This window comes from Barbus barbus (assembly GCF_936440315.1).
Source record: "Barbus barbus genome assembly, chromosome: 3".
Taxonomy (NCBI): Eukaryota; Metazoa; Chordata; class Actinopteri; order Cypriniformes; family Cyprinidae; genus Barbus; species Barbus barbus.
The window spans coordinates 30,474,728-30,500,691 of NC_136731.1; the positions used below are offsets into that span (position 1 = coordinate 30,474,728).

At 39.2% G+C, this 25,964-nt stretch overlaps 1 protein-coding gene across 2 annotated transcripts in view; it reads right to left on the reverse strand.

Moving 5' to 3' along the window:
• Positions 1–25,964, reverse strand: part of LOC306859175 (caskin-1-like) — a 104,701-nt gene that overhangs the window by 23,626 nt on the left and 55,111 nt on the right. The window contains exons 3-14 of one of the 2 annotated variants that reach the window (XM_079400076.1): positions 14,860–14,957; positions 14,490–14,635; positions 13,573–13,668; positions 13,334–13,464; positions 7,675–7,783; positions 7,186–7,294; positions 6,978–7,072; positions 5,993–6,119; positions 4,066–4,296; positions 3,777–3,803; positions 2,205–2,309; positions 1,611–1,726 (exon numbers count right to left, since the gene is read on the reverse strand). In XM_079400076.1, coding sequence (XP_079256202.1) covers positions 1,611–1,726; positions 2,205–2,309; positions 3,777–3,803; positions 4,066–4,296; positions 5,993–6,119; positions 6,978–7,072; positions 7,186–7,294; positions 7,675–7,783; positions 13,334–13,464; positions 13,573–13,668; positions 14,490–14,635; positions 14,860–14,957 — 1,390 coding nt within the window. Of the gene's footprint in view, positions 1–1,610; positions 1,727–2,204; positions 2,310–3,776; positions 3,804–4,065; positions 4,297–5,992; positions 6,120–6,977; positions 7,073–7,173; positions 7,295–7,674; positions 7,784–13,333; positions 13,465–13,572; positions 13,669–14,489; positions 14,636–14,859; positions 14,958–25,964 lie in introns of both variants that reach the window. The other variant, XM_079400075.1, reaches the window with a different exon arrangement.

Here is a 25,964-nt window from a genome sequence, read left to right on the forward strand (position 1 = left end):
GATGGACTACCAGCTACAGAGGTTGAAGTCAACTTTGCAGACCATCTTGATCAATATGGTTAGGGCTGGTAGAGAGTAGCTTCTGATATTGTTTGTTTTACATAGGTTCTAGCTGGTTTAAGCTGGTCATTTAAAGTGATTAGCTGGTCCTAGTGGGTTTAGTTAGACTGATAGCTTGCAGGGTCAAGGTTGACCTTGTAGACCATCTTGAGCCTCTTTATCGTTATAACTATGTTGTGGACTATGCTATTCTTTAATATTGAGAATGATTTTTAGAACTATCTCCTTATAGTTATCTTTATAGTTATTGTTCTTGGTGTGAAAGGGGCTTAAGCCTATAGGGAACAAGAATAACAATGTGCAAAACTGTTTGCACTACAAACTAATGTGTTCATAATTAAGATAATACATTAAAATAATATGGTAAGACACAACTATTTGCAATATCAAGCAGCAAATCGAGCTGTTTTGTACAGCTAAAAATAGCTGGACGCGGATGAGACCGGAAGCCAGACCCATAAAATTTACAAATGGCCTAGTCCGCTCTTACGGGCAAAATAACGTGGATATTCTTAAACACGTACACACAGACCACTTTGCATTTTCTTCTTTGCACAAAAATGACGTTGATCACTACTTTCCGGCATATATCATTCTTATCAAGCAAGGGTACTGTTTGCGGTGGAAATGCAAGCCAGTTTAGGGTGTGCCATCCCAAATCCTACCGTACCATACTGTTCTGCTCGGTGATTAGGGCTGGGAGGCCAGCTTCTAATGGTAGCTGGTTTAAAATGTTTTCTAGCTTATTGAAGCTTGTTTATGATTATTTAGGTCAGTGGTTCTCAACTCCTTCATCTGATGTTGAGTTCATGGAGCACTCACCTAACAAGCTGATGATCTGAATTAGCTGTGTTAAATAAGGAAGATGTACAAAATGTGCAAAGCAGTGGGACCTCAGGATTTAGGTCATTGGCTGAGTTGGTTCAATTGACCCTTTGCAAAAATCCACTTTCCTTAGTTACTGTTGCTATGTCAGAGAAACAATGCCGCTCTCAATCAGTAAAAAAAAAATACATCACAGAGCAAAGAAGACAACATGCCGATAGTCAAGAGAAAGCAGGTTACTTCTGGAAAGAAACAAGGTCTCAACTTTAAAATTTTCTTTTTAAGAAATTCAAAATATAAATGCTATTTTGTGGCTCTTTAATGTGTTGTGACAGATCACTGTGGTGCCTCAAGATGGCGGATTCAAGATAGTCAGATTGCCTGTCAATCAAGCTCTTTGCGAATGGTCAATTCTAAATCACAATTGAACCGGGGTGCGTTTCCCAAAAGCTACTATGGTCACAAGTTCCATCATTACCAATAGAGTTCAATGGAATTTACGACCATAGTTAGCTAACAATGCTTTTGTAAAACACACCCCTGGTTGTTCACATTAACACATTATGACCTGTTTTTTTCAGTTCTTGGAGATTGTTCTATTGCCAGTATTACTAGATAATAAGACACGTCTAACCATTTAAACCAGCAACATACAAGTAAGTTCTTTCCGGCATGTTCTCAAACCACAATTGGAGTTGAGTCACTTTGCATGTCAGATAGCTTACCTTGACTCCCTCTGCCTGTGCATGAAGGATACTGCTGCTGCCTGCGCTCTGTCCACTACCAGAGGATCGAGCACTGGCCACACTGCCTGAACTGCCCACACTGCTGCGGTCTCCACCTGGAACAACAAACCCCCAGCAAACACACAAACACAGTCAGCCCAGTCGGACCACACCTCCCCGAAACCCTCCAATCACACCACTATGAACTTCCCCTCTGCAATGCACTGATCTGATACACGGGATGACAGAGACTTACATAACAATGGTGACCAAAGACCAGGTGACTGATGACACACGACATGTTAGCATAGTCACTAATACAAACAAACTCAGGCCCACACTGCCTTCATTGAAAATGCAGTTTGCACACACGGCTACAGACATATCTGTGGATTGTCTGTACGTGTGTTCTTGAGGGAACGATTTAACGGATGCTGCTCTAACAGAGTGAATGAGAGCCTTTCAATGCACCTACACGCCTGCAATTGAGGAGGTTTCTGAGGTCAGGCGTACAGCAGTTGCACTGGGAGTGTGGCAAAGCAGGGGGATTTATGAGAGAAGAAGAAGAGGAGGAGGGGGCAGTCCTGCTGTTACCTGCCACAGGCTTGCGCAGTACCCAGATCTCCTCGCTGCTGCCGCCCTGGGGACCACCGGCTGGGGTGGGTGAGCCATGTGGACTGGACTCTGAGCCGCGAGAACCTTTAACACAGAAACCATCATTAACTGTGCCCTGGCTTGGCCACCTGCCCGATCAGAAGTTTTCTGGACAGGTCAGGCAAGAGGACAGCTAATCTATGTCTAAACTGTCGCTTTAGCAGTCTGCTTGACTGCAAGCCTCTCTCTCCCTTTCAAACACACTCGCAAGGCAAGCACGTATAAATATATATACTGTATATCTAACACAAATATATATGAGCATTTATATACAGAGGTACATGAAATATAAAAGAAGAAACATGTACTGTATATATGTGTATATACATATATATATGCCTTGATTTACACACACACATAGGTACGACATATATAATATATACAGAGATATATGATTATATATGTAAATAGATATAACAACAAAAGGTGTTGCAGTGCATTACAGGAGCATAGTTCATTAGGATTCTGAAGCCATCAAACCACAAATGTACAATAATGTGTTCAAATAAACACAATAACATCTTAGAGCCTCACCAGACTTTTAAAAAAAATTTGTTAAAGGGAAAGTTCACCTAAAAATGTAAATTCTGTAAAAATGTAAAATCATTTATTCACTCTCATGTCTTTTTTGTGAACTCAAAATAAGACTTTTTTATGTTTATGTCCATACAAAGAAAGTCACTCACCATAGGACAGCACTGACTCATTGTATGGACCAAAACACACCATTTCACAGAATCTTCTTTTGTGTTTCACAGAAGAAAGAAAGTCATAGAGGTTTGAAATGACATGAGGGTGAATAATGATGCCAATCTTCATTTTTGGGTGAACTATCCCTTTAGGGTTTGTTTCACAATTACCAGGCCGAGACAGAATGTGCAGATTTGTTTCACCATTTTAAAGGAAAGAAATCAGCGTAATTCTTCATAATGGATTTAAATATGGTGTTAAAGGGAACTGAAAGTACAAAACTTTCATTGGTAGCTGAAAGTATGTCCAGGTTGGCTGTGGCCACCCTTCAAATTCTGAGGCCACTGATTCCACGAGCCTGATGATTTCTGATCACTTACAACTAAACCAGACATAAACATATTACAATTTACAACGACCAAGAGTACATAAGAATAGCAACATGCTCCATACCAATATCAAAGTTTGGTTTGATACACAATCGCTAAAAGGATCAGAGTTAATATATGAATGGACAGATCAGTACAGTTGAGACGAAGGAGAGATGAAACAGACAGATGTTTATTGACGGCACACACACAGACTGATGTTGTGCAGAGATGCAGATATGGAGAGGTGAGAGGCTGGCTGTGCATTCCCTGTTGGTCACGTGTAAAAGAGAGAACGAGTGAAGGGGGCAGTGGAGCGAATCCCAGGTGTGGTCATCACAGAGAGGGAAAATGTAGCACCAAGTTCAGGGAGATTTAGGAGTAAAAGGGGAGAGAAAACAGCTTCAACAAAGAGAGGCCGTGAACCTCTTTTGTGCTGGTTAAAAGAACTTACTAGCCAAATCTTGGTCATTCTTGGACTCTAAAAAAAAAAATCAACAACCAAAATAATGTCAGAAATGAAAATTAAATGTAAATAAGGAAACATTCAGAAATAATAATTTCCAGAAAAACTCATTCAGAAAACTTTAAGGAATTATTGGAGCTAATTGATTATTGTTCAGACTATTCAAATGAGAACTACTGTAATTTAACACATTCCTTAAAGCTTTGTGAATAATAATAATAATAATTCCAAACGATATTAATAATAATACAGTGGAGACAGATTAGGGGATCTGTACCTTGTCCACTGTGCGGCTCTCCTGAGGTGTTTGGGGACCTGCTATAGCCAAAGGAAGTGAAAAGTGGCAGATGGGAATGTGGTGGCGGTGGTGGAGGAGGCGGCAGGATATGAATCTCATGATACGAGTCCCCATTCACCATGGCAACGGCGGGCGACACAGGGCCGCACACCGGCGCACAGAGCTGTATCTTTTGATACTGTTGGGTACAAGTGACTGTACTCCATGAACCTAGATACGACAACACAGCAACCACCACCACCACAACAAACAAAACAATTACACATAAGAGAGGGAAAACAAATTAACCCAACACAAAAATCACAACCAATCACGAAATTCAAAACAGCAAAACCATAAAACACAAATCAAAAGGAAGAAACGCTTACTTTATATTTCAAGCTATTCAGTGCGAATGGAGCGAAATGCATGTAACTATATCATCTTCAAGGTGTCTATTGATATTTATATACATACATTATATATATATATATATATATATATATATATATATATATATATATATATATATATTTGAAATAGAAGCGATCTGTGTAAATGCAAGGTTAGTGAATGAATTGGAAATGAGCTGGTGCTTTGAGTGAAATGAAAGGTCTATTTCTGTAAGTGCCTGAGGAGAAATAGTGTGATCTTCTCAAATGAGAAGTTTAGTATGCACAACTTTTTCAGTAAGTCTGTGTGTGGGTGGCCGTGCGAGTGCGCAATTTGACCATTTATGTTCAGTGTGAGCACAGCAGGACTTCATAGAGGGCTTGTTTGAGATGAGAACTCTCCTCCTTTCACTAATTACATAAATATAACAGATATTACATCAGTTACAGTATGTTTATAAAAACTACAATTTCAGTAAATAAAGGACTATAAAAAAGGACCTGAAATATTCTAAAGCACAAAAAGCAGGGCACAAAAACGTGGATGGAGTGGAGGAGACCGAGCAGCAGATGTAGACACAGACATGGATACTTAGTGAAGCATGAGACACAATGAACACATAGATTAGTCCCCTGCTGTCATTCCCAAACAGAGCCATAGACCAGCCATAAACCCTCTGGATGGAAAGAGCACACTTCATGGATCATAGAAATCTGCACGGGTACACAGAAAAGTCTTCTGATGCCCAAAGATTCTTCCTATGACTCGTGATAAGCTAAAAATATATTCAGGGTCAGGTTTAACAGGTCTTCTCTTCTCTTCTCTTCTCTTCTCTTCTCTTCTCTTCTCAAAATTAGTTTCTCTATCATGGATAAAGAGGTACTTATTGGCCAATGTGAACTAAGAAGAACATCTCCACCCTCAATACCACGACTGAGGTGCCCTTGAGCAAGGCACCGAACCCCCAACTGCTCCCCGGGCGCTGCAGCATGGCTGCCCACCGCTCCGGGTGTGTGTTCAAGGTGTGTGTGTGTGTGTGTGTGTGCATTTGTTCACTACTCACTGCTGTGTGTGTGCACTTGGATGGGTTAAACGCAGAGCACCAATTTCGAGTATGGGTCACCATACTTGACAATACGTCACAACTTTTTTTTTATCTAGATGCCCACTATTAGTTGACCAGCAGAGGGCGCAATCCAATGAGTTCTGCTGTGCTGTCCATGTTTGGATGGAGACCTAGCTAATATTTGAGGCACTATTATCAGCAGATTCCTTTCTGACAGAATGAAATGCTGTATAAAATGAGCAATAGGAGATCAGAAAAGAGCTAGAGATGCTCCACATTTGCCCTGTTTTTGTTGCCACAAAAGCAGATAGCCCTGTCTGGCTCTCAATCCAGTGCACATGAGCTGCATGAACAGCTGGCTGTAAACAGAATCAGGGTCATGTGAGTTTAGCAGCATTACTTGTGCATCTGAGAGTGCGTGAGGTCTCAGTAAGAGGCAGCACTGACCCGCCTGTTGTCCTCTCTTACCCGCAGCCCCAGGCCTCTTACTGATCACTTCCACCAAGCTGGAGGGGAAGTAGCCCACTCTGTCATTTCCTGTGCGGTTATCATGGATGCAGCCCTTCCACCTCCCATCTGAATGTTGCTCCAGAACCTATATAAGTAATGAATCATCTACAATCAATCTACATCACCCTTAATACTTTGTAATGGCAAAATTAAGTGCAAACTTAAAATCAGGATCTTCATAGTTAACGTCATTTAAAATCTTGTGTTTAAGAATGTTACAGAAATGTAGAAATTATGCTGAAAATGTAGAAAATTGCTGAGATTTTACTATTTTAATGAAACATTTCTTATTATCTTATTTATTATTTCTCATTATTATCTCAATATTATTTATTATTTCCTGGAATTGACTTTCACTTTTTTTGGCATTTGTTAGGCATTTTTCAAACAATATGAAAAATAAACAGATACTTAACTAAATACGCCTAGAATAAAATAAATAGAATACATGTCCATAAATAATAATCATTTAAAAAATAACCATTTTAAATGTATGTAAAACATTTTACATAGGCTTTTGGAGCAAGTTTGTGACTTTTCTGACTTCTGACCTTTGTTCTGAGTCCTTGAAAACTTCTGAACTTAAAGAAATTAGACTATTCCAATAGAGTCTAAAATATCATACTATAGAGCAAGAAGAGATGGTATAGGGAGCTGATGTACATATCTCAATTATTTTTGAAAGTCTGGGGGAAACACAGTCAACACCACCCTCTGTTGACAAATTCTGAAAGTACACTGAACTATCTACAATTATTTCAAAGGATTAATTTGGAATTTTTTATGCAGTCAAAATTGACCTGAGACATTAAATGTGATTTTTTTAAAACGTCTACATATTTAACACAGTTTGAATTTTAAGAATGCATGAGTAAAACAAATTGACTTCAAACTAGCTTCAAATATTCATAATTTGTTTTAGAGCAGGTCTTTTGAATATTACCGTGATAACATCTCCAGCCTTTATATTAAGGCTAGTCAGGTCGTAATTGTTACAGTAGTCCTTCAGTGCCCTGACCTGCAAGGCTGCTGAGGCATCTGCATTGAGATAAACAGATATAAATTGCATGAGCCACTACACATCACATATGAACATATATAAAAACACAAACAGGTGTAAATAAGTGATATATATTTACCCTTTTTCTTACCTCGCAGCATCTGCTTGATCTCTCGGCTGGCCTGTGTAGCACTGAACTGGTAGACGATGTCTAGAGCTGTCTGGCTGTATGTGTTCCTCACTGTTGCATTGATGCCACTCTGTAGGGTGAATTTAGATAAGAGGTTGTGTGAGAAAACAGACCACACTAGTCTACTCTGTCTGGCCACTTCCAACCAATTCACTAAACCTAACAGCCCAAATCTGAGGGAAACCACCATACCATTGAAACTGCTAGATTGAATCTAAATGGGCAGACTGTTTGCTAGCAAAGTTGGTTTAAGACATTTATGAGTATAACACTCAGTTATGCTCTTAATACAATCAATGTTATCACAAACATGGTTTGAACAGTCAGTCAGTTAATTAAATGTTGGTGCTTTTTCTCAATGATAAATTAGAGGTTTTATTTGATTTGTCTCCATATTGTTGCGCACTAAATTCCCCTCAGGGATCAATAGCAGTTTCTCTATCCACTTACATCCAGCAGGAGGCGCACCACATCCGTCTTCCCACACAGCGCAGCCTCATGCAGGGCAGTGCCCGCTTTGGTCTGCCTGTTGATGTCGATACCGGCCTGGATCAGCAATCTATTAAGAAAGGACAAAATTAGTAACTAGTTTGACTCTGAAAAGCGCTGTGATCAAACTGCTTACATCTGACTCAGAATTCATGCATAGATCATCATTCTCAAATAAACGTGTTATTGTCCTCAAGTGATCATCTTCCTGATGAGAGTTTTTTGCACTATTACCCAGATGGCTGTGCTGTCTAATTATACAGCTATTTACAAAATAAATAAAAACACATTAATTACCGAAGTTACTGAATTGCTTTTATGTGTGAAAAAATAAAAGTAAAAGTAAAAGTGAGTGTATGAGTTTGGGCGCCAATTAGAGTTTAGTGTCATATACCACAGCACTGTAATTTTTATTCATATATATATATATATATATATATATATATATATATATATATATATGAATAAAAATTACATCAAAAGTCAATTACACATTCTTTAAAGTTTTTATGTTTCCATTTAGTTCCTTTGATAACACATTGGCTGATGCATCATCATCATCCCGTACATGCTAGACTTACATCTAATGAAGTTACATTATGTAAAAGTATCTAAAAAGTGTAAAAGTGTCTTCCCCATCTTACCCTACTATTGTATATTAAACTGCAAAATCGCCCAAAAACCCCCAATCAGCCTCCTGAAGATTGAACAGCCTCTATTAGATAGAGCACGACCTTCTGACACTAGAGTAAATTCAATTACGGCAACAGGACATCAGCAAACACAGGTGGCCTGAGTCATGGCTACAGAGAGGAGGATGGGAAACAGGGTGAGAGAACTTGGCCCTGGCGCTGCATCAGACACCTCCCCCTATTATTAGCTGCCAAAATGACCTGTTTTAGCTTCACATAATGCCCTCTCATGCTCGACCTCTCTTGGAAAATGCATCAGATTAAATAACATATTGACTGGTCGGGTGTGCACACACTGGTCCAATTGTGTGCTAAGCCGTCACTTAACATCGGCCCACATTGGAAAAACGCTTTATGTTAGTGGGCAAATGGCCACATTCATCTGTGTTAATTAAAGGTATGAGAGCATTAACACATGTACATGACACTGAGTTTAGGAGACAGCATTTGAATATGAAGGTAACAGCTTTGGTTAAAGGTGCCATGATCCATTTCTTTCACAGATATGAACAAAAAATGAAGCCTGCTTTCATATTTTCCCTCACTGCATCAATCTGTTTAGGGTTGGCCAATGCGTACGGCCTTTGGGGTTACTGGATTAATGATGTAATTAACAGCCTTGCGATAGCCCGTGCTCTGTCGCTGTAACCTGCACAGTCACATGGCCTACAATTAGCTCCAGGCTGATCAGAGCTGGAGATGTGGGTGATGTGTGGGCACATGTGACAGGGGAGGGCTGCTGTCCGTGGGTCTTATTCTAATGTGCAACACAGCAACACTTACAGTCACTTATGATGAGTGTCAAATGGGCAGAGATAGACCTGGTGATCACATGGAGATGTTTGAGCTCCTTTTATAGTCTTTATGAGACATTGATCAATCTAGTGCCAAATAGTTTGGCTAATTTTTTGAGATAGGAATTTTGGGTTTTCATGAGCTGTATGCCAAAATCATCAATATTAAAACAATAAAAGGCTTGAACTACTTCAGTTGTGTTGTAATGAATCTAAAATATATGAAAGTCTAATGTTTATCAGTACATTACAGAAAATAATGAACTTTATCACAATATGCTAATTTTTTGAAAAGGACCTGTATTATAGGAGTTCCTATTATAGGAGTTCCTATTATAGGACATATTCCTATTAATATTTTGTTTTCGTTTTCACTTCAATTAAAGTTTTAGTCATTTTGTTGTGTGCTTTATTAGTATTACAGGCAATATATATGTTTTATTTCAGTTTTAGTTTTAGTTGATAAAGTTAAATTAAATAAAATTAGAAATGTTTTCTTGGCAAATAGTTGAAATAACTTTATTTTTTATTTTGTTTCAGTTAACATTTATTTTATGCACACATCAAAAAGGTTTTTTAATTAACTACAAGAACTCTATTTCGGTACACCAAGGTTAAACAAAATAAAGCCCAGCATAAAGTGATATTGACACCAAGCCAGTTCTTGACATGACAAAGAGTTTGACACCCCTGCACTAGAATATACACTGACATAGTCACATGCTGACATCTGTATTGACACCTAATATTGATCCTTATTGGCAACTGCACTGATAGTCCTGTTGAGACTGAGCCTATTCATGTATCATCATAATAATAACCAAAGGGTTTAAATCAAAAAGGCAAACAATACATAATACAATCGGTTTTATACATATATCAAATCAAATAAGGAACATGTGGGTGTACTGTATGATGCAGTGATTAACGTGTCAATCTGATTGTTGTCCAATAAAATGTCTGACATGCAGTGTAGCATTAGGAAGGTACAAAGACAGGACAGTGCAGAACACCTCTGATCTTCCTCTCATCTCTGTCTGATAATGAAGGAGGTCTGGCTCTGGCTGTCACAATGATGGATGGCAGTGTGTTGTATTAGGGAGTGGATGGGGCCTGTGCACACTCAGCCGTGCTCATGCTAGCAGTGGAGAGATGGAAAGATGCCCTTCATCACAAGCAGGTGCAGCTGTCTGCACACAGATACTGCAGGTGATGCTGAGGACACGGCTTGTCCAGTGTCTTGCTTGAGCTTGTATGTTGATGCGCAAAATGCACAGCTGAGCCGAGATCTGGAGCGATAGATTTCTCATCCAATGTAAATAGTTGCATGAGGACCTCTGGGCATTTGTATAATAATGCAATGTGAAGTCACGTGATAATTGACTTACAGCTCATCAAAGAGTTTCTTTAATTAGCTGATTTCTGAGCTCCAGGCCAGTTCTGATTATACTCAGATCTCATCACACACACACACACACACATCAATGTCTCAAACAAAATGGGTGAGTGTGGAAATGAATGGTGAGATGAAACATGAAGTTGTGCGTAAAGCAGAGGCTAAAATAAAATAAAACTGGATCCCTTGTTCAAAAAAATCAAGTGACCATATATCCCTTTTTCCTAGACATGTTCTGCTTGGGATTTATAAGTTGGCTAAAATGTCCAGGTTTTGGCATTGTTTTCCAATTAACATGCTCTCTATAGTCCTCATACATTATATGTAAGCGTATTTAACTGTTCTCTGCAAATCCCACCTTCTTTGCACCATGATTGGTTCATTATGAACAATGTCTGCATGCTATTGGTAAAATTACTTTTCAGTTATTACCTTAAGCAAGTATATAAAAAAAACAAGAAAACAAAGCCAAATCCAGACATTTTCAGCAATTTAGAAATCCCGGCCAGGACATGACCTTGAAAAAGAGATGCTATATGGTCACCCTTCTAAACTACAGCTACAGAGTTTTTGTGGAATTATTTGAAAACAATTGGTTTTGCAATTCTGTTTGGTGCCAGTAGAGCAGAAATGGCTTTGTCAAGCATGACGTGATATATGGATACTGTAATACATGTTAAGTGACTGACTGTTTCCCCTTCTCTCTCATGAGCGGCAATAAATCCAGCACTTCTGACCTGCACACGCCGCCTGCATCATCATCACATGCTCATTGGCTGCTCATTAGCATCAGTGAGAGCGCGTCTGTTTGCAGAGTCTCACTTCATCAAGCACATGGATTCATTAACACTCAAACACACACACCGGGACCCAGCGTCACATCACACCAATGGCTCATAAAGTCAACATGCATTAATATAGGCTTTTCCCTCCCCCCTATACATTTCCATCCCAGAGCTCCAGTCCATGCTACATTTGATTATGTTTATGACCATGAATAGAACAACTTTCTTAGCTCTTAAAATATTAAAAGTGCTGGTTCAGTTAAAATGCAGAGCGATTCAAGGAACAACGTAAATTATCCTATTGTTAAATCAGTATTTTTGTCTTGCTTTCCTTTTTGTTCGGTTCGGACTGTCATTATAACGGCACCCATTCACTGCAGAGGATAAACTGGTGAACGTGATGCAATGCTAAATTTCTCCAAATCTGTTCCGATGAAGAAACAAACTGGCCTGAGGGTGAGTAAATTCTCAGTGAATGTTTATTTTTAGGAGAACTATTCCTTTAAAATTCAATTATGTATTATGGCTTGACAAATGAAGACTGTAGCTTGACCATGCAAAAACCTGCTGCAGCTTGATTATAACGGCACAAAGACACTTAGTGAGGAGGTAAATATTTCAGCCGTCTGCTTAAATGAACATGTGTACACACAAACACGGCATAATTGTATTAGTGCTCTCTTGATTAATGATTCAACTTATAATTTCACTCAAACTTCCCTGTCCCATCCCAGAACTGCTACATGTTTTAGTCAATACACACAATCTCTGAGTCTGCCTACAGCCAAATTTTAAAAACAGCATATGCTGGTTAGATATGTTTGGAAGCATGGCAGCTGGTTTGAGCTGGTTTAAGCTGGTCTTAAACAACTACCTCCTGCTCAGGACCAGCTCATAACCCGCTCAGTACCACCTTAAACCAGCTCAAACCAGCTGCCATGCTTCAAAACATACCTAACCAGCATATGCTGGGTCCCCTGATAATGATGCCACAGAGAGAATATGTATTTGTTTCTAATGCCGTGCTGCTGTGGACTGTGAATCAGGCTTAGATATGGCAGGAAATATATTTCCTTTCACAAACATCAGGTTTACAGATGTGTTACGAGAGATTCCTACGTGTGATGTATCATAGCCCGTAATATATGAGGCGCAAATCCTGCCAGCAGCTCATGAAAAGCATGCACTAATAAAAAACATGCACTCTTTATGTTAAAGAATGTTAATTTATACATTCTACATTTCCTTTTTTAACAATTCTAGTTGTATAAATTAACCTTAGTTAATGCATTATAAAACAGACATGAATTAATGAAAACTGCATATGTTGTTGTTATTATTATTATTATTATTATTATTAATAATAATAAACAGTACATTCCGTGAAATTTAATTTATTGAACTGTTACTTAAAGGGTCAGTTTACCCAAAAATTATGTTATTAATTACTCATCCTTATGTAGTTCCAACTTCATAACACAAATTAAATTATATTTTTGATGAAATCTGAGCTTTCTGACACTCCAGCAAGGGTACTACCACGGTCAAGGCACAGAAACGTAGTAAGGACATTGGTAAAATAGTTCATGTCTCAATTAATGACAGAATTTTCATTGTGGTGTGAACTATCCCTTAAAAAAATAAACCTATAGTCATAAATAATAGTCACAATATTTAGCTTCTTGTTGATTCATGACACCTAATATAAGTGAAACCTTATTGTAAAGTGTGCAATGTTGTTGTAAAGTTTTCTTATCCCAAGAGGTTTTAGTGGCTTGAAAACGTGACCTGATTTACTTTCAGTGTCTGGTAAACAGAAGTGTAATATCGACCTGGCACAGGCAGTCTGAGATCTGGAAAAGCGCACTAGAGGTGTGACTTCTATTTTTAAAAAAAGCATTCAAGCCATGCATCCTGTCTTTCCATCTGAGTCTCAGGGCTCTAAACGCTCACCTGATGATGTCAATGTGTCCGTTCTTGGCAGCGAGATGCAGCGGGCTGGTGCCGTTGGGATCAGTCGAGTCTCCAGGCCTGGGCTCCAACAGAGCTGCACACATGTTACTGCTCAGTAGCAGCTGGACCACCTGCAGAGCAAGCAGACGATCATACACGCACACAAAAGCCAATTAGAGACAGGAAAAAAGATGTAGTAGTCATTTGACAGTGACCAAAAAAAGCAGCGTGTGACTCACCCCAACCCGGCCAAATTCACAAGCCAGGTCCAGCGGGGTCTTCCCAGCATTGTCCACTATGCAGGGGTTTGACTGGTGCTGCAGAAGCATCTCAGACTGTAAACAGGTAACCAGCTGTTAAGTTATTTTCTTAGGATTTGGGTATATTACTACAATATCGGTTACCAGCCGATACCATATTATACTGCACATATATTCCATTATAATAGAATAAAATAGAATACATATTTACATTTACACTTAATATTTTATATACATTTATTACTTTTTTAGAATTTATTTCAACTTACTTCATTTGTATCTGTCAACAGGGGATATATTGACCGATATTGAAAATATTATGTTCTAAATACTTTTATTTGTTGTAACTCAGTCTCACAATGTTTTATTGTTACATTTATTTATTTATTAATTATTTTTCTTATTTAATTATTTTAGACATTATAGTATAGAATTTTGGTCACACTTTATTTTAGTCCAATTCTTGCTATTAGCAAACCATTATCTACATATTTTTCCTCAATAAACTCTTAATTACAGCTTATTAATAGTTAGTAAGGTAATTGTTAAGTTTATGTATTGATTATGGATGTAGAATATGGCATGCAGAGTATGTGCTTTATAAGTACTAATAAACAGTCAATATGTTAATAACAGGTATGCTAATAAGCAAATAGTTAATAGTGTGAATTGGTCCCTATACTAAAGTGTTACCACAATTTTTTTTATTTCAGCTATCAGTCATAACATGAACATAATTAATGGCATGTGTGTGGGATGATCTAGCTTCAAAGCATTTACTCGTCAGGTTCTGGTTCCAAGTTGTCAGTATTCATAACAGCATGCCGAATCTTTTATCATACACCGGTGCTCATATGGAGTCTTTGAGGAACAGTGTTGTAGCAGAGTGAACTCACTACGTCATAGTGTCCGTGCTGAGCAGCCAGGTGCAGGGGGATCTGACCCTCATCAGACTGACTGTTCACTGAGGAGCCTGACTTCAGTAGCAACTTCATGGGCTCCGATTTTCCCTGCCATGCTGCATAATGCAGAGGTCGCATCCCTGGAACATGAAAGGAACGACTTTTAATATTACTGCACTGCAAAATATAAAAAAATACACATTAGACTAAAACATACATTTAGAGCTAAGTTTTTGTCAGGTTGTATGGACGTGAGATCCAAAGCTATACTGTACTTTTTTATCTGTGTGCCAAAACAGGTCAAATATATCATTTAAGGAAGCCATTTTAAAGTTAACACTTTACACTGATGTTTATTTGGTACCTTTATGGTCCCTGATGTCCACTATGGCCTGAGACTCCAGCAGCAGTGTTATAACCTCCACATTTCCATTGAGAGCTGCATGGTGCAGTGGTGAAAATCTGTGAATAACACACATAAAAATAACATGAACCGCATGTCAGAATTGAATTAAGATTTCCAATTCTTTTTTTGGATGATAATTGAGGTAGCAAACGGGATGCAAATCTTTAATTTGGATTTGAATGCAAGCAAGTAGAATTAAAACACTTTAGCTAGACCACATCAACTGCTTTACAAAGGACTTGGCAGACAATACGGTCAACCACATACACTTGAACTACAAGAACATTCATTAACTTGCACAGAACTGCAAGTTTGAAGTTAACATTAAAACAATATTATTAAATTAAAACAATTCTCACTAATTAGATTATGCAGAAAAACACTGCCACTAAAGGGAAATTAATTAATATCTCAATCTAAAATCATGAACATCTCAATACGTCACGAAAAAAAAAAAAAAATCACTAACAATAGTTCTATTTATTTACATTATAAAATTAAAGTACTTTTTTCATTTAGTAAGTTTATTTTTCAATATGAATCATTATGAGGTTATCAAACAAGTTTGTGTGTGTGTGTGTTTTTTGTATTAACTGTAATATACAATTTATGTATAAACACACACAAGTATAGGCTATATTTAATATGTTTATTTTTTAGTATGAATCAGTATGAAAAAGTAGTAGTGTTTATTCCTGACATTTATTCTGGTGCGAACCATGGACACAGAATGCACCTTAGGCATTTAAAATCATTTTATGAAATAAAATATATAACCATTTAAACATACATAGCATTTTTGCACTAAATAAAAATGAGAAAATAAATAATTTTACATATTTTAGTTTAGATTATAATTAATATATTGAGCAGTTGTGTTCATGGTATTGGACAAATACTTGTATAATGAATACACTTAAATATAAATATAAAATATATAAATATTATAAAACAAATACTCTAAACATCTGGGAGACATTTGTTTGGTTATTTTACATAGAAATATGTCAACTATAATAACACATCTCTCTCTCTTTTAAGGTGTAAGTGAATAAATTAATAAAATTAATTTCAGGAGAGTAGATTAACGTTAGTGAACTTGAACTTGAAAAATAGTGTGTATTGACATAACTTCCAAGGTTCAAACAAGATACTGGTACATTTTCAATATCTTGCATTTAAAGACTGATATTATTAAAAGATCAAACAATCCACATCGATAGTGACAATGAAACACATTTTAGGCTTAATATTAACAAATGTGCTTTGTGCACAAGTTGTACTCCAAATAACGTTTAATTCGTTGAGCGATATGTCAGTAAATATGTTAATAGATTTAAACTATATTTAGTATGAAATAAATTTATTTTAAATATACAGTATTTCTTTATTTTTCTTTCAATAACATTTTTCAAATTTGGATCCCAGTTTACATATATACTATTTGACTTTGACTCATAATAGAGACTTAAACATATTATACATATATGCAATCCGATATTAAGAGAACAATTGTGTCCTCAAGGCACAAGTCAGCAAATATAACAACTAGTTTTGATTATTCATACCTGTCAGGGGACTCATAGCTATATAAAATCACTAAACTTGTCTGCTCCCTCATAGAAATGTCATAGCAGCAAGAATTGGCAACCATGTTAAAATAAACAAAAAATACCTCTGTGTTCCAGCTGATCTATGAAACTACAAGCCCTGAAGACTATTATTGACCTCCACATCTCACTGTTAATTTAAAAGGTGTTTGTTCACATGGAATAAACTGCTACTCATCCATCAGTGATCTCACACTCTTGGTTTCTGGCAGCCACACATCAGTTGGATCATGGGTAATAATCAGGCACATCTATTGCTCTACTGGCTCCTCTGCTTCTTAAACATTTATCTCCAACAAAATGCCATAAAACAAGACAATATTCTGTGTCAGTGCTGGTAATATCCGTTTCTGAAATATCTCAGCTCTACTATTTCTCTTTCTCCATAACACTTTTTTTTATGAAGGCAGATTTCATATCGTTTTATTAAAGGGGGAGGCAGCAAAAAAGACATGCTCTTCCTTGCTCATAAATCAAATTCCCACTATTGCTCCTCTAGTGCTCCCATTTTAGAAAGAACATTAAGCCTCTTATGAGAACACTTTAGATTTATTATCACAAGATGTCTGTTATCTCTATTACCGAAGAGAGCAGGGGGCGCAACATATGGATGTCATAATGTGCGTATGACATACCAGCAAAATTTTATTTTCTCAATTTGGATTGGCTAAGGTGGTGGGAAAATTGCTGTCGCTGTGTGTTGCTTGGTGACAAGCAAAGCTTGATAATTTGCCAACAAAGAATAGTTATAAAAGGAACCATATAAAAATATATACATCTAAACTAGCTGGCTAAATTGAGTAGAGATTCACCATTATGGAATTTTGTGAATTTGTGAAGGTAAAACCCGACATATTGACAAACGATGCGGGATCCTATGATCTTACTATACACTACCGTTGAAAAGTTTGGGATGGTGGGTACTGTAACGTGGCGTACGAGGCGTGAGACGTGCGGATCCAAGTGCAAGCTTTTATTTATAAACAGTCAATAAATAGGCAGGGTCGAACAACGGCAAACAGGTATGGTACGGGCAAGACACAGAGCAATCCTAGGGCTAGCGAGAGTCGACAATCGGCAAACAATATCCAACAGGGCAAGGCAGAGAGATAATCCAGGTATACGAGCAGTAGTCCAAGAGAGGTGCAAACAGAGTCCAAAAGGCAAGGCAAAGGGTAAATCCAGGAAATGCGGGCAAGAATCAAAACACTAGAAAAACACACAAGGCAAGACTATGACAACAAAGTGGGTTCCGTATCGCAGCTAAAACTAGGAGAGTTATAAATGCAGAACAATACTGGAAATAAACAGAAAAACACAGAATGGCTCGGTAAGGCAGTTAACACTAGGGGAGTGATAAACGCAATACAATACTCGGCAGAGAGGAAGAGGAAGTCCATGGTTTATGTAGGGTGTGTGATCAGTGCAATCAGCTGTGTGATCAGTGCAATGGATGATGGGAATTGTAGTCTGAGGTGGCGTGAAACAGTTAGTGTGGTGCAAGAGTCCATGTGGTGAGCGAGTGACCTCTGGTGGTGAGTTAACGGATGTCCGTCCCCCCCCCCCCCCCAGGAGCGGCTTCCAGACGCTCCTATACAATCCAGGAGGGCGGTGGAGCGGAGGCGGAACAGGGGGAGGGACAGAGGGACAGGTCCACGTGGAAGTGGAGTAGCCGGGGACTGAGGCAGAGTCGGTACAGCAGAAAGCCAGGGCGGAGTCGACGGAACTGGAGCCCACCAGGGCGGAGCAGACGGGACTGGAGCCCACCAGACCGGAGCAGAAGACCACCACGGCAGAGCAGATGACCACCAGACCTGAGCAGACGAAGCAGAAGACCACTATGGTGGAGCAGATGACCACCAGAGCCAGACAGCCGACCTCCACGGTGGAGCAGACAGAGCAGAAGCCCACCAGTGCGGAGCAGACAGGGCAGAAGACCTCCAGACCGGAGCAGAAGACCACCAGAGCCAAACTGAAGACCACCACGGCAGAGCAGAAAACCACCACTGCGGAGCAGAGACCCCTGGCAAAGACTGGGACCTAGGGGAAACTGAGACACAAGAGACAAGCAGAACATATGTGGCCTCAAGGACCGAGGCAGGGAACACAAGTTCATTTAAGGATTCCATGGCAGTGATAAGGTTAACGGGACAGATATGGGGTGCATTTATAGTTTCTGAGTTCATGACAGGCAGGGTTAAGAGTTCACAAACGACCCCTAGAGGTGCAACGCAACAGTCAGGAAGTTCACCCATAACCCCCTCAGTTGTGACTGATGGGACTGGTAATTCACAACCAGCCTCCTCGGCTGACTCAGGGCAGGACAACAGTTTATAGGCTGTGACATGGGCAAAAGAAGGTTCATTAATGGCCTCCGTGGCCAGTTCAAAGGAAGGCAAGAGTTCACAGATGGTCTCTATAGCCACTACAGGGCAGGACAAGGATTCACAGACAGCCTCCATAGCCGTGACAGGACAGGACGAGGGTTCATAAACAGCCTCCATAGCCGTGACAGGACAGGACGAGGGTTCATAAACAGCCTCCATAGCCATGACAGGGCAAGACGATGATTCATAGATGGCCTCCATAGCCGTGACAGGGCAAGACGAGGATTCATAGACGGCCTCCATAGCTGTGACAGGCTAAGATGAGGATTCATAGACAGCTTCCATAGCCGTGACAGGGCAGGACGAGGACTCATAGACCGCCTTCATAGCCGTGACAGGGCAGGACGAGGATTAATAAACGGCCTCCATAGCCGTGACAGGACAGGACGAGGGTTCATAAACGGCCTCCATGGCCGTGACAGGACAGGACGAGGATTTATAGGTGGCCTCCATAGCCATGACAAGGCAGGACGAGGGTTCATAGGATGGTACCACTGACACCTCTGGAGGTTCTGCAGCAGACGCCGCCACCTCTGGACGTTCTACAATGGTAACATCAGGAAACAGGTAGAGTTCAGTAACTGGACAGGTACAGTGCTCATCAACGGCTCCTTTGACCGTGACATGACAGGCTGAGAGTACATTGCTAGGCGCCACCACCATACAATGAGCTGAAGCGAGCGCCACCACTCCGGGAGGTTCTGCAGCATGTGCTGCCACCTCTGGAGAAGCTGCAGCGGGTGCCATCGCCTGGGGCAGCTCCGAGGTGGTGTACGCAGCCCAAACGCAACATAAAGCGATCCCCATCATGGGAAGCGCTTCGAACAGGGAAATTAGTGCAGGAACAGGAGGGTTAAAGTGAGCTGGTTTGGGGATACCAGCTGCATGTGCATCCCTCACACTGCATACCAGATTAGGATACTGAAGGACTGACCTTGAATATCTTGGTGTGACAGACAGAACGTGACAAGACTGTGGCTGCTCAGCTGTGACGTGACGTGGTTCTGGATGTTTAGCGGTGACGTGGTGAGACTCTGGCAGATCAGCGGAGACGTGGTGAGACTCTGGCAGATCAGCGGAGACGTGGTGAGACTCTGGCAGATCAGCGGAGACGTGGTGAGACTCTGGAAGGTCAATGGAGACGCGGTGAGACTCTGGAAGGTCAGCGGAGACGTCACTAGACTCACGACGATCAAGGGTGACTTGACTTGGCTGACTGACAACAATGGCATGACGGGGTGTTGTTGTGTGCGCCATTTTGCAATCGCGTTCTGCTGTCGCCGCCATTTTGTGAGCGCACTCTGGCGCAGCCACCATCTCAGTCAACGACGCGGTGTCGCGTTCCTCCTCCGCGACACCCACAGTGAATGGAGAGCCAACACACAACAAAGCATAATCCATAAACTGACAGAGTGATGAACGAGGGCCCTCGCGTCTAAGTTTAGACCGAAGGGGTTGATTTATGCCATCACAGAAAATCTCTATCAAAATGATGTCTGGTAAATCTGAATAGTGAGCTATGGCTAAAAATTCTCGCATATGGCTTTCCAACGATCGTGTGTCTTGCTTAATAGCAAATAATATGCGTGTTGTGTCCATAACTGGTCAAATTTCCTCTGAAAAGCTGCTGGATCCTTGTGTGGCCAAGTATTCTGTAATGGGGAGAACGAGACGTGAGACGTGCGGATCCAAGTGCAAGCTTTTATTTATAAACAGTCAATAAACAGTCAGGGTCAAACAACGGCAAACAGGTATGGTACGGGCAAGACACAGAGCAATCCTAGGGCAATCCCAGAGCAAGGCAGAGAGATAATCCAGGTATACGAGCAGTAGTCCAAGAGAGGTGTAAACAGAGTCCAAACGACAAGGCAAAGGGGTAAATCCAGGAAACGCAGGCAAGAATCAAAACACTAGAAAAACACACAAGGCAAGACTATGACAACAAAGTGGGTTCCGTATCGCAGCTAAATCTAGGAGAGTTATAAATGCAGAACAATACTGCAACTAAACAGAAAAACACAGAATGGCTCGGTAAGGCAGCTAACACTAGGGGAGTGATAAATGCAATACAATACTCGGCAGAGAGGAAGAGGAAGTCCATGGTTTATGTAGGGTGTGTGATCAGTGCAATCAGCTGTGTGTCGTCAGTGCAATGGATGATGGGAATTGTAGTCTGAGGTGGCGTGCAACAGTTAGTGTGGTGCAAGAGTCCATGTGGTGAGCGAGTGACCTCTGGTGGTGAGTTAACGGAAGTTCATAGACCAGATTCATGACAGGTACGTTTTTTTAAATGTTTTTTCTATGGCGAACATAAAGTCTCTTATGTTCACCAAGGCTGCATTTATTTGATTAAATATAGGCCTATTACAAACTGTGATATTGTCAAATACTATTTAAAACAATTACTTTCTATTGTTATAAATTTCAAATGTAATTTATTCCTGTGTTGACAAAGCTGAATTTTCAGGAGTCGTTCCTCCAGTCTTCAGTGTCACATGATCCTTCAGAAATCATTCTGATTTGCTTCTCAAGACACATTTCTTATTTATATTAATGTTGAAAACATATTCTTAATATTTTTGTGGAAACAGTCATACATTTAATTGGATTCAATTTTATCATCCAAAACCAATATGACTGCAGATATATAATGCATACCTAAAGTTTAGTCAAATTATAGGCCTATACCAGAACTCTTGGTCATATAAAAAAATTGTTAAATTAATGCCATGTTTTAAAAGTGACTTTTATGGTTTCACTTATTTATTTATTTATATTGATTGGCCATAACAGGAACCCTTAGTATATTAAAAGTCTAAAGATGACGAATTGCATGGAAGAAACTGCAGAGTTGCAGTTCAAGAAATGAAAAGCCATAATTAGCTGATTGGTTTAGACAGAACAATTAAGGCTTTATTAATGCTCACTGAGCGTGGTAATGAATTCAATAAAAGAACAGCATCATCAATCCTGCCACTGAGTCGTAGCTGCCCAAGCTGTGTGTTTTGAAGACATCAGCAGGTTTATAGATTAGGTCGTTTTTGATGCTCAAAATAAAGTAATTACATTGATTCTCAGCATTACACACATTGAGCATTATCTGCTGAGCTAAAGCTGCATGTTTAATTAGAGAACTGCTGCTCATTTAATGTGGTAATGACATGATAATGAACCTGTTTTGTTTTGTTTTTTGAACAAACCATTCTCATTCACTTTCGAACACTGACTCTTATTTCTTATTCACTGAATTCTATCACTTTTGAAGCCAATGAGAAATTTTAGACCTTAGTCTTTTTATAGCTTGATAAATGTCATGCTCCCCAGTTCACACAATGGAGGGAAAATGACAGATCTGCTTTGTTGTCACACAAATAATAAAAAAGGCTTATTAAAACTTTTTTTTCAGTCATGAACAAAAAGCTTGTTAACAAATCAAATTGACTCTCTTAAAATCACATTTAAAATCACACAAAACTGATAATTTGTCACCCTCTACTAGCGTCAATATTTAATCTAAATAAATAAACACTGAATAAATCAACGAATTAATCTAATCATTTTAGTGACCGATTCAAAACACTTGAATCCTGGGATGAATCAAATCCCCACCACAAAAATTGGAAATACCCTAAATGTACATTCTGTAGATCAAAGCTAACATGTAGGGGCTGTTTCAGGATTTCAGTCGTCTTACTCAGCTTCTTACCTGAAAATGAGCTGTTGTGCCTGAGAGAATTATTTACTGCTTCAAGAGCAAGGTTAGATTTTTTTAGGGGGCTGGCAGCTACATTAATATTAGATTTGTATGTGGGCTGAATTGAAAAACAAAGGATGAAGCCTATCTAGTCTATCAACCCTATGTTTATCCGGTCGTGGAAGCAATGGACAAACAGGTCTGGTATGATCCACAGTCAGTTTGAAAGCTGTTATGGTATGTGATCGAGACAATAACAGATGTATGTGATGGCATAGTAAGATTATCCCAATGAACACAGCCTCACAGCAGATGGCAGTCATGTAGCAATGTTCCTCGAGCTCATTTCAGATACAGCTTATCTCAGAATCCACTGAAAGCCTCCTATTTTGCTGTGACTCTGCTGGGCCTGAACTCTGACCGCAATGAGAGTGTGTGTTTGTGTGGCTGTCAGTGCCAGTGACCTTCACAAATCTGTCTAAAACATTGTCACAACAAGCCTTTAAATCAGAGCTTAATGTGAGCCCCATCTAAAGCGTCTTTGTTTTTATTGTTCCCGCAGATGCCCACCGGAACACTCTACCACACAATCCTCCTATCAGCTTCAAGCACCTGACACTCCTCACGCTGTGCTCCTGCTGCTTCTTTCATGCACCTATGAACCTGATGCACCACAAAAACAGGTCTGACATAAATACAGACTTAAATACAATGACAATATACATTTTAATTGAATAATAATTTCATAATTTTATTTAATAAAAAATGTATTTAATAATTTCTTTTTATTTATTTAAATTACAGATGTTTGTGTAGCATTACTATTCTACTATTCTTAAAAACTTCTTCTTCCAGGCAAAACCTTACGGCACCATGCTATGGGCAAAAATGATACCTCAAATCATGCAACTTATAGAAGAAAGATGTGTTTTTTTTCTTTTGAAATGTAAGGATTTTTTAAGAGATCAGCCTTTTAACTTGGAACAGGTGTGATAAACACTAAGCTATGGTTAACACGGTGGGCTAACCAGATGTGACACGCAATAAAATGTGTCTTTTCCATGTTAATCAGCGTTTTTGTCCTAACCAGCCATAACAGAGACATGCCACGAGTGACAGCGGATTCGATTTTAGAAATGGTTTCGATTTCTGCAACGTTGCAGTTTGAACAACATACATGCTATAACAATGATCATCTCATGTAATGATTAAGTGCTTTTTGTCTAATGTGAGTTTGAATACCATTTTGTGTGACCTTTATAGCCATACTGACAGCAACAGTAGATAGTTTACCTCAGATCTTGAAAATAAATGAAAGCAAGCATGAACATTAAAACTGTGAACTTAATGCAAACCAACAAGCTTTTTCATAACAAAGATAATTAGTATAATGTTAAAATGGTTTAATAGTTATGAATTAGATTATAAACTTGCGTATTTCATTATGTGCAGTGAGTTTTTAGAGAGCCCGCCCACATGTGCTTCTGATTGGCTGTAATGTTTGATTAATTTTGTTGTGTCACATAGCTGTGTCCCGTCTGGTCTGTACAGACAAATTGCTTGTTGCTGGAATCCTATTGACTAATCTTTTTGGTGAATATTAAAGACTAACTTTACTGTTATTATTTAAATGTAAGACATTGCAGCTGATGCATGTGCAGCTCTTCAGTAGAACCTTCAAAGAGCCTCTCAATCACACAAGGTGCGAGATATTAACATGATCGCAGAGGAGGGTGATGTTGATGTCTGACTGTCATTTCAAGGCTAGAAGGACCACCATGCATCCAACTGGCAGTTTAACCTCAGAAAACAGGGATCATCCCGCACTCCATTTTCTCACTGCTGCTGCTCTATTCTCCACTCAGCAGACAACATAATATCATCTCTGCTTAGAAAGCAATAGTCTATGGAGAAGGAATTAATGTGTGAGTCATTTATCTCACTGATGCAAATGTGAGCTTGGCCTGAGGAAGGATGCGCGTGTAAATACTGTACATGGCATGTGTGAGGATTCGGTCTGCGTGGAGGTATTCGTCGGTTTAGAGTTACAGCTTTCATTTTCTTAAAACCCATGAAGCAGAGCTGTGATGATGAATGCCACCGTTGTTCAGTGACAGTGATCAATAGGTTTCACAACTTGACAGACTACAGCAAAATAAAACAGCCCTTGATCGATGGATCTCTGAGCTCAAAGCAGGACAGGCCCCTGCTGTATTTTTGGGTCATTTAAGTCTAGCTATGTTGTTGTGATTGGTGTAGGGATAGTTTTGTTAGATGATGTTTGTGTATTTGCACCTGACTCCATATGTATGAGAGTGTTTGCCTATCCGTCTGCGCATGTGAGAATCAGTGAGTGTTTATGGCAGCCTGCCCATCCACTGTGTGCACGAGTGTGCTTTTGTGTGTGAGGTGCAATTTCTGTGAAATTCTGTCTTCGCCACAACGCCTTTAATAGAGAAAAGGCTGACTGAAAAGACTACAGACAAAAAAGGGACCTATTAGCTTCTAAAAATTAAACTTTTAGGAACCAAATGCATTTAAAGTTGACAGTATCGCTAGATAACAGGGGTGTGCAATATTTATCATCTGTTAAAATATTGTAATTGTTTTAAACGATGTGCAAGTGTTTTTTGCAAAAAACTGTGATTCAATGATCCATTCATGAAGACAGTCACTTGGTTCATTTCTAAATGAAACAGCCACTTTGAACGTATCGTTTAAACGAACGATTCATTGAATCACTCATTAAGACAGGTACTTACCGCCACCTACTGGCAGTTTTAGAGTCATATTTATTTATCCATGATAGGTCTAAATCAGTCAAGGTACCACCACAAAAACACACTCAGCCAAATTTAGTTTAATTATCATTATCAAAAAAAAAAATAATAATAAAATCGCAAAAATACTGATGTAATTTTTGTCAGTATCGCACACCCCTACTAGATAAAGATGGTTGTTCAGGTCAACATCGTTCATAAGAGTTAATTGTTCCCAAGCTCACATTTTCTTCATTGTAGGCTATGTATTTGTATGGCACTCTAACAAGACAAAATCACAGAAAATCAGTTTACATCTTTGGTTTGACTAGATCCGTTAATATTGTTGAATCCCTATTTTTATTCCATTGTTTTTTTTAGCTGCATCAACAGAAAAACTGACCATGCAGCACTAGAAACATTTATGCTTCAACCCAGGTGTCTTTCTGCTCTGTGCCAAACCACAAACACCATTTGCATTATATCTCAACACAGAGTCTTCTTTTCAGCTCTTCTGTACTCAAGTGCATGATTAATAACCAGTATGTACACCATTACAACATCCGGGGTAAAAAAAATAAATAAATCTACAGGATATTTGGAACAAAGCAGC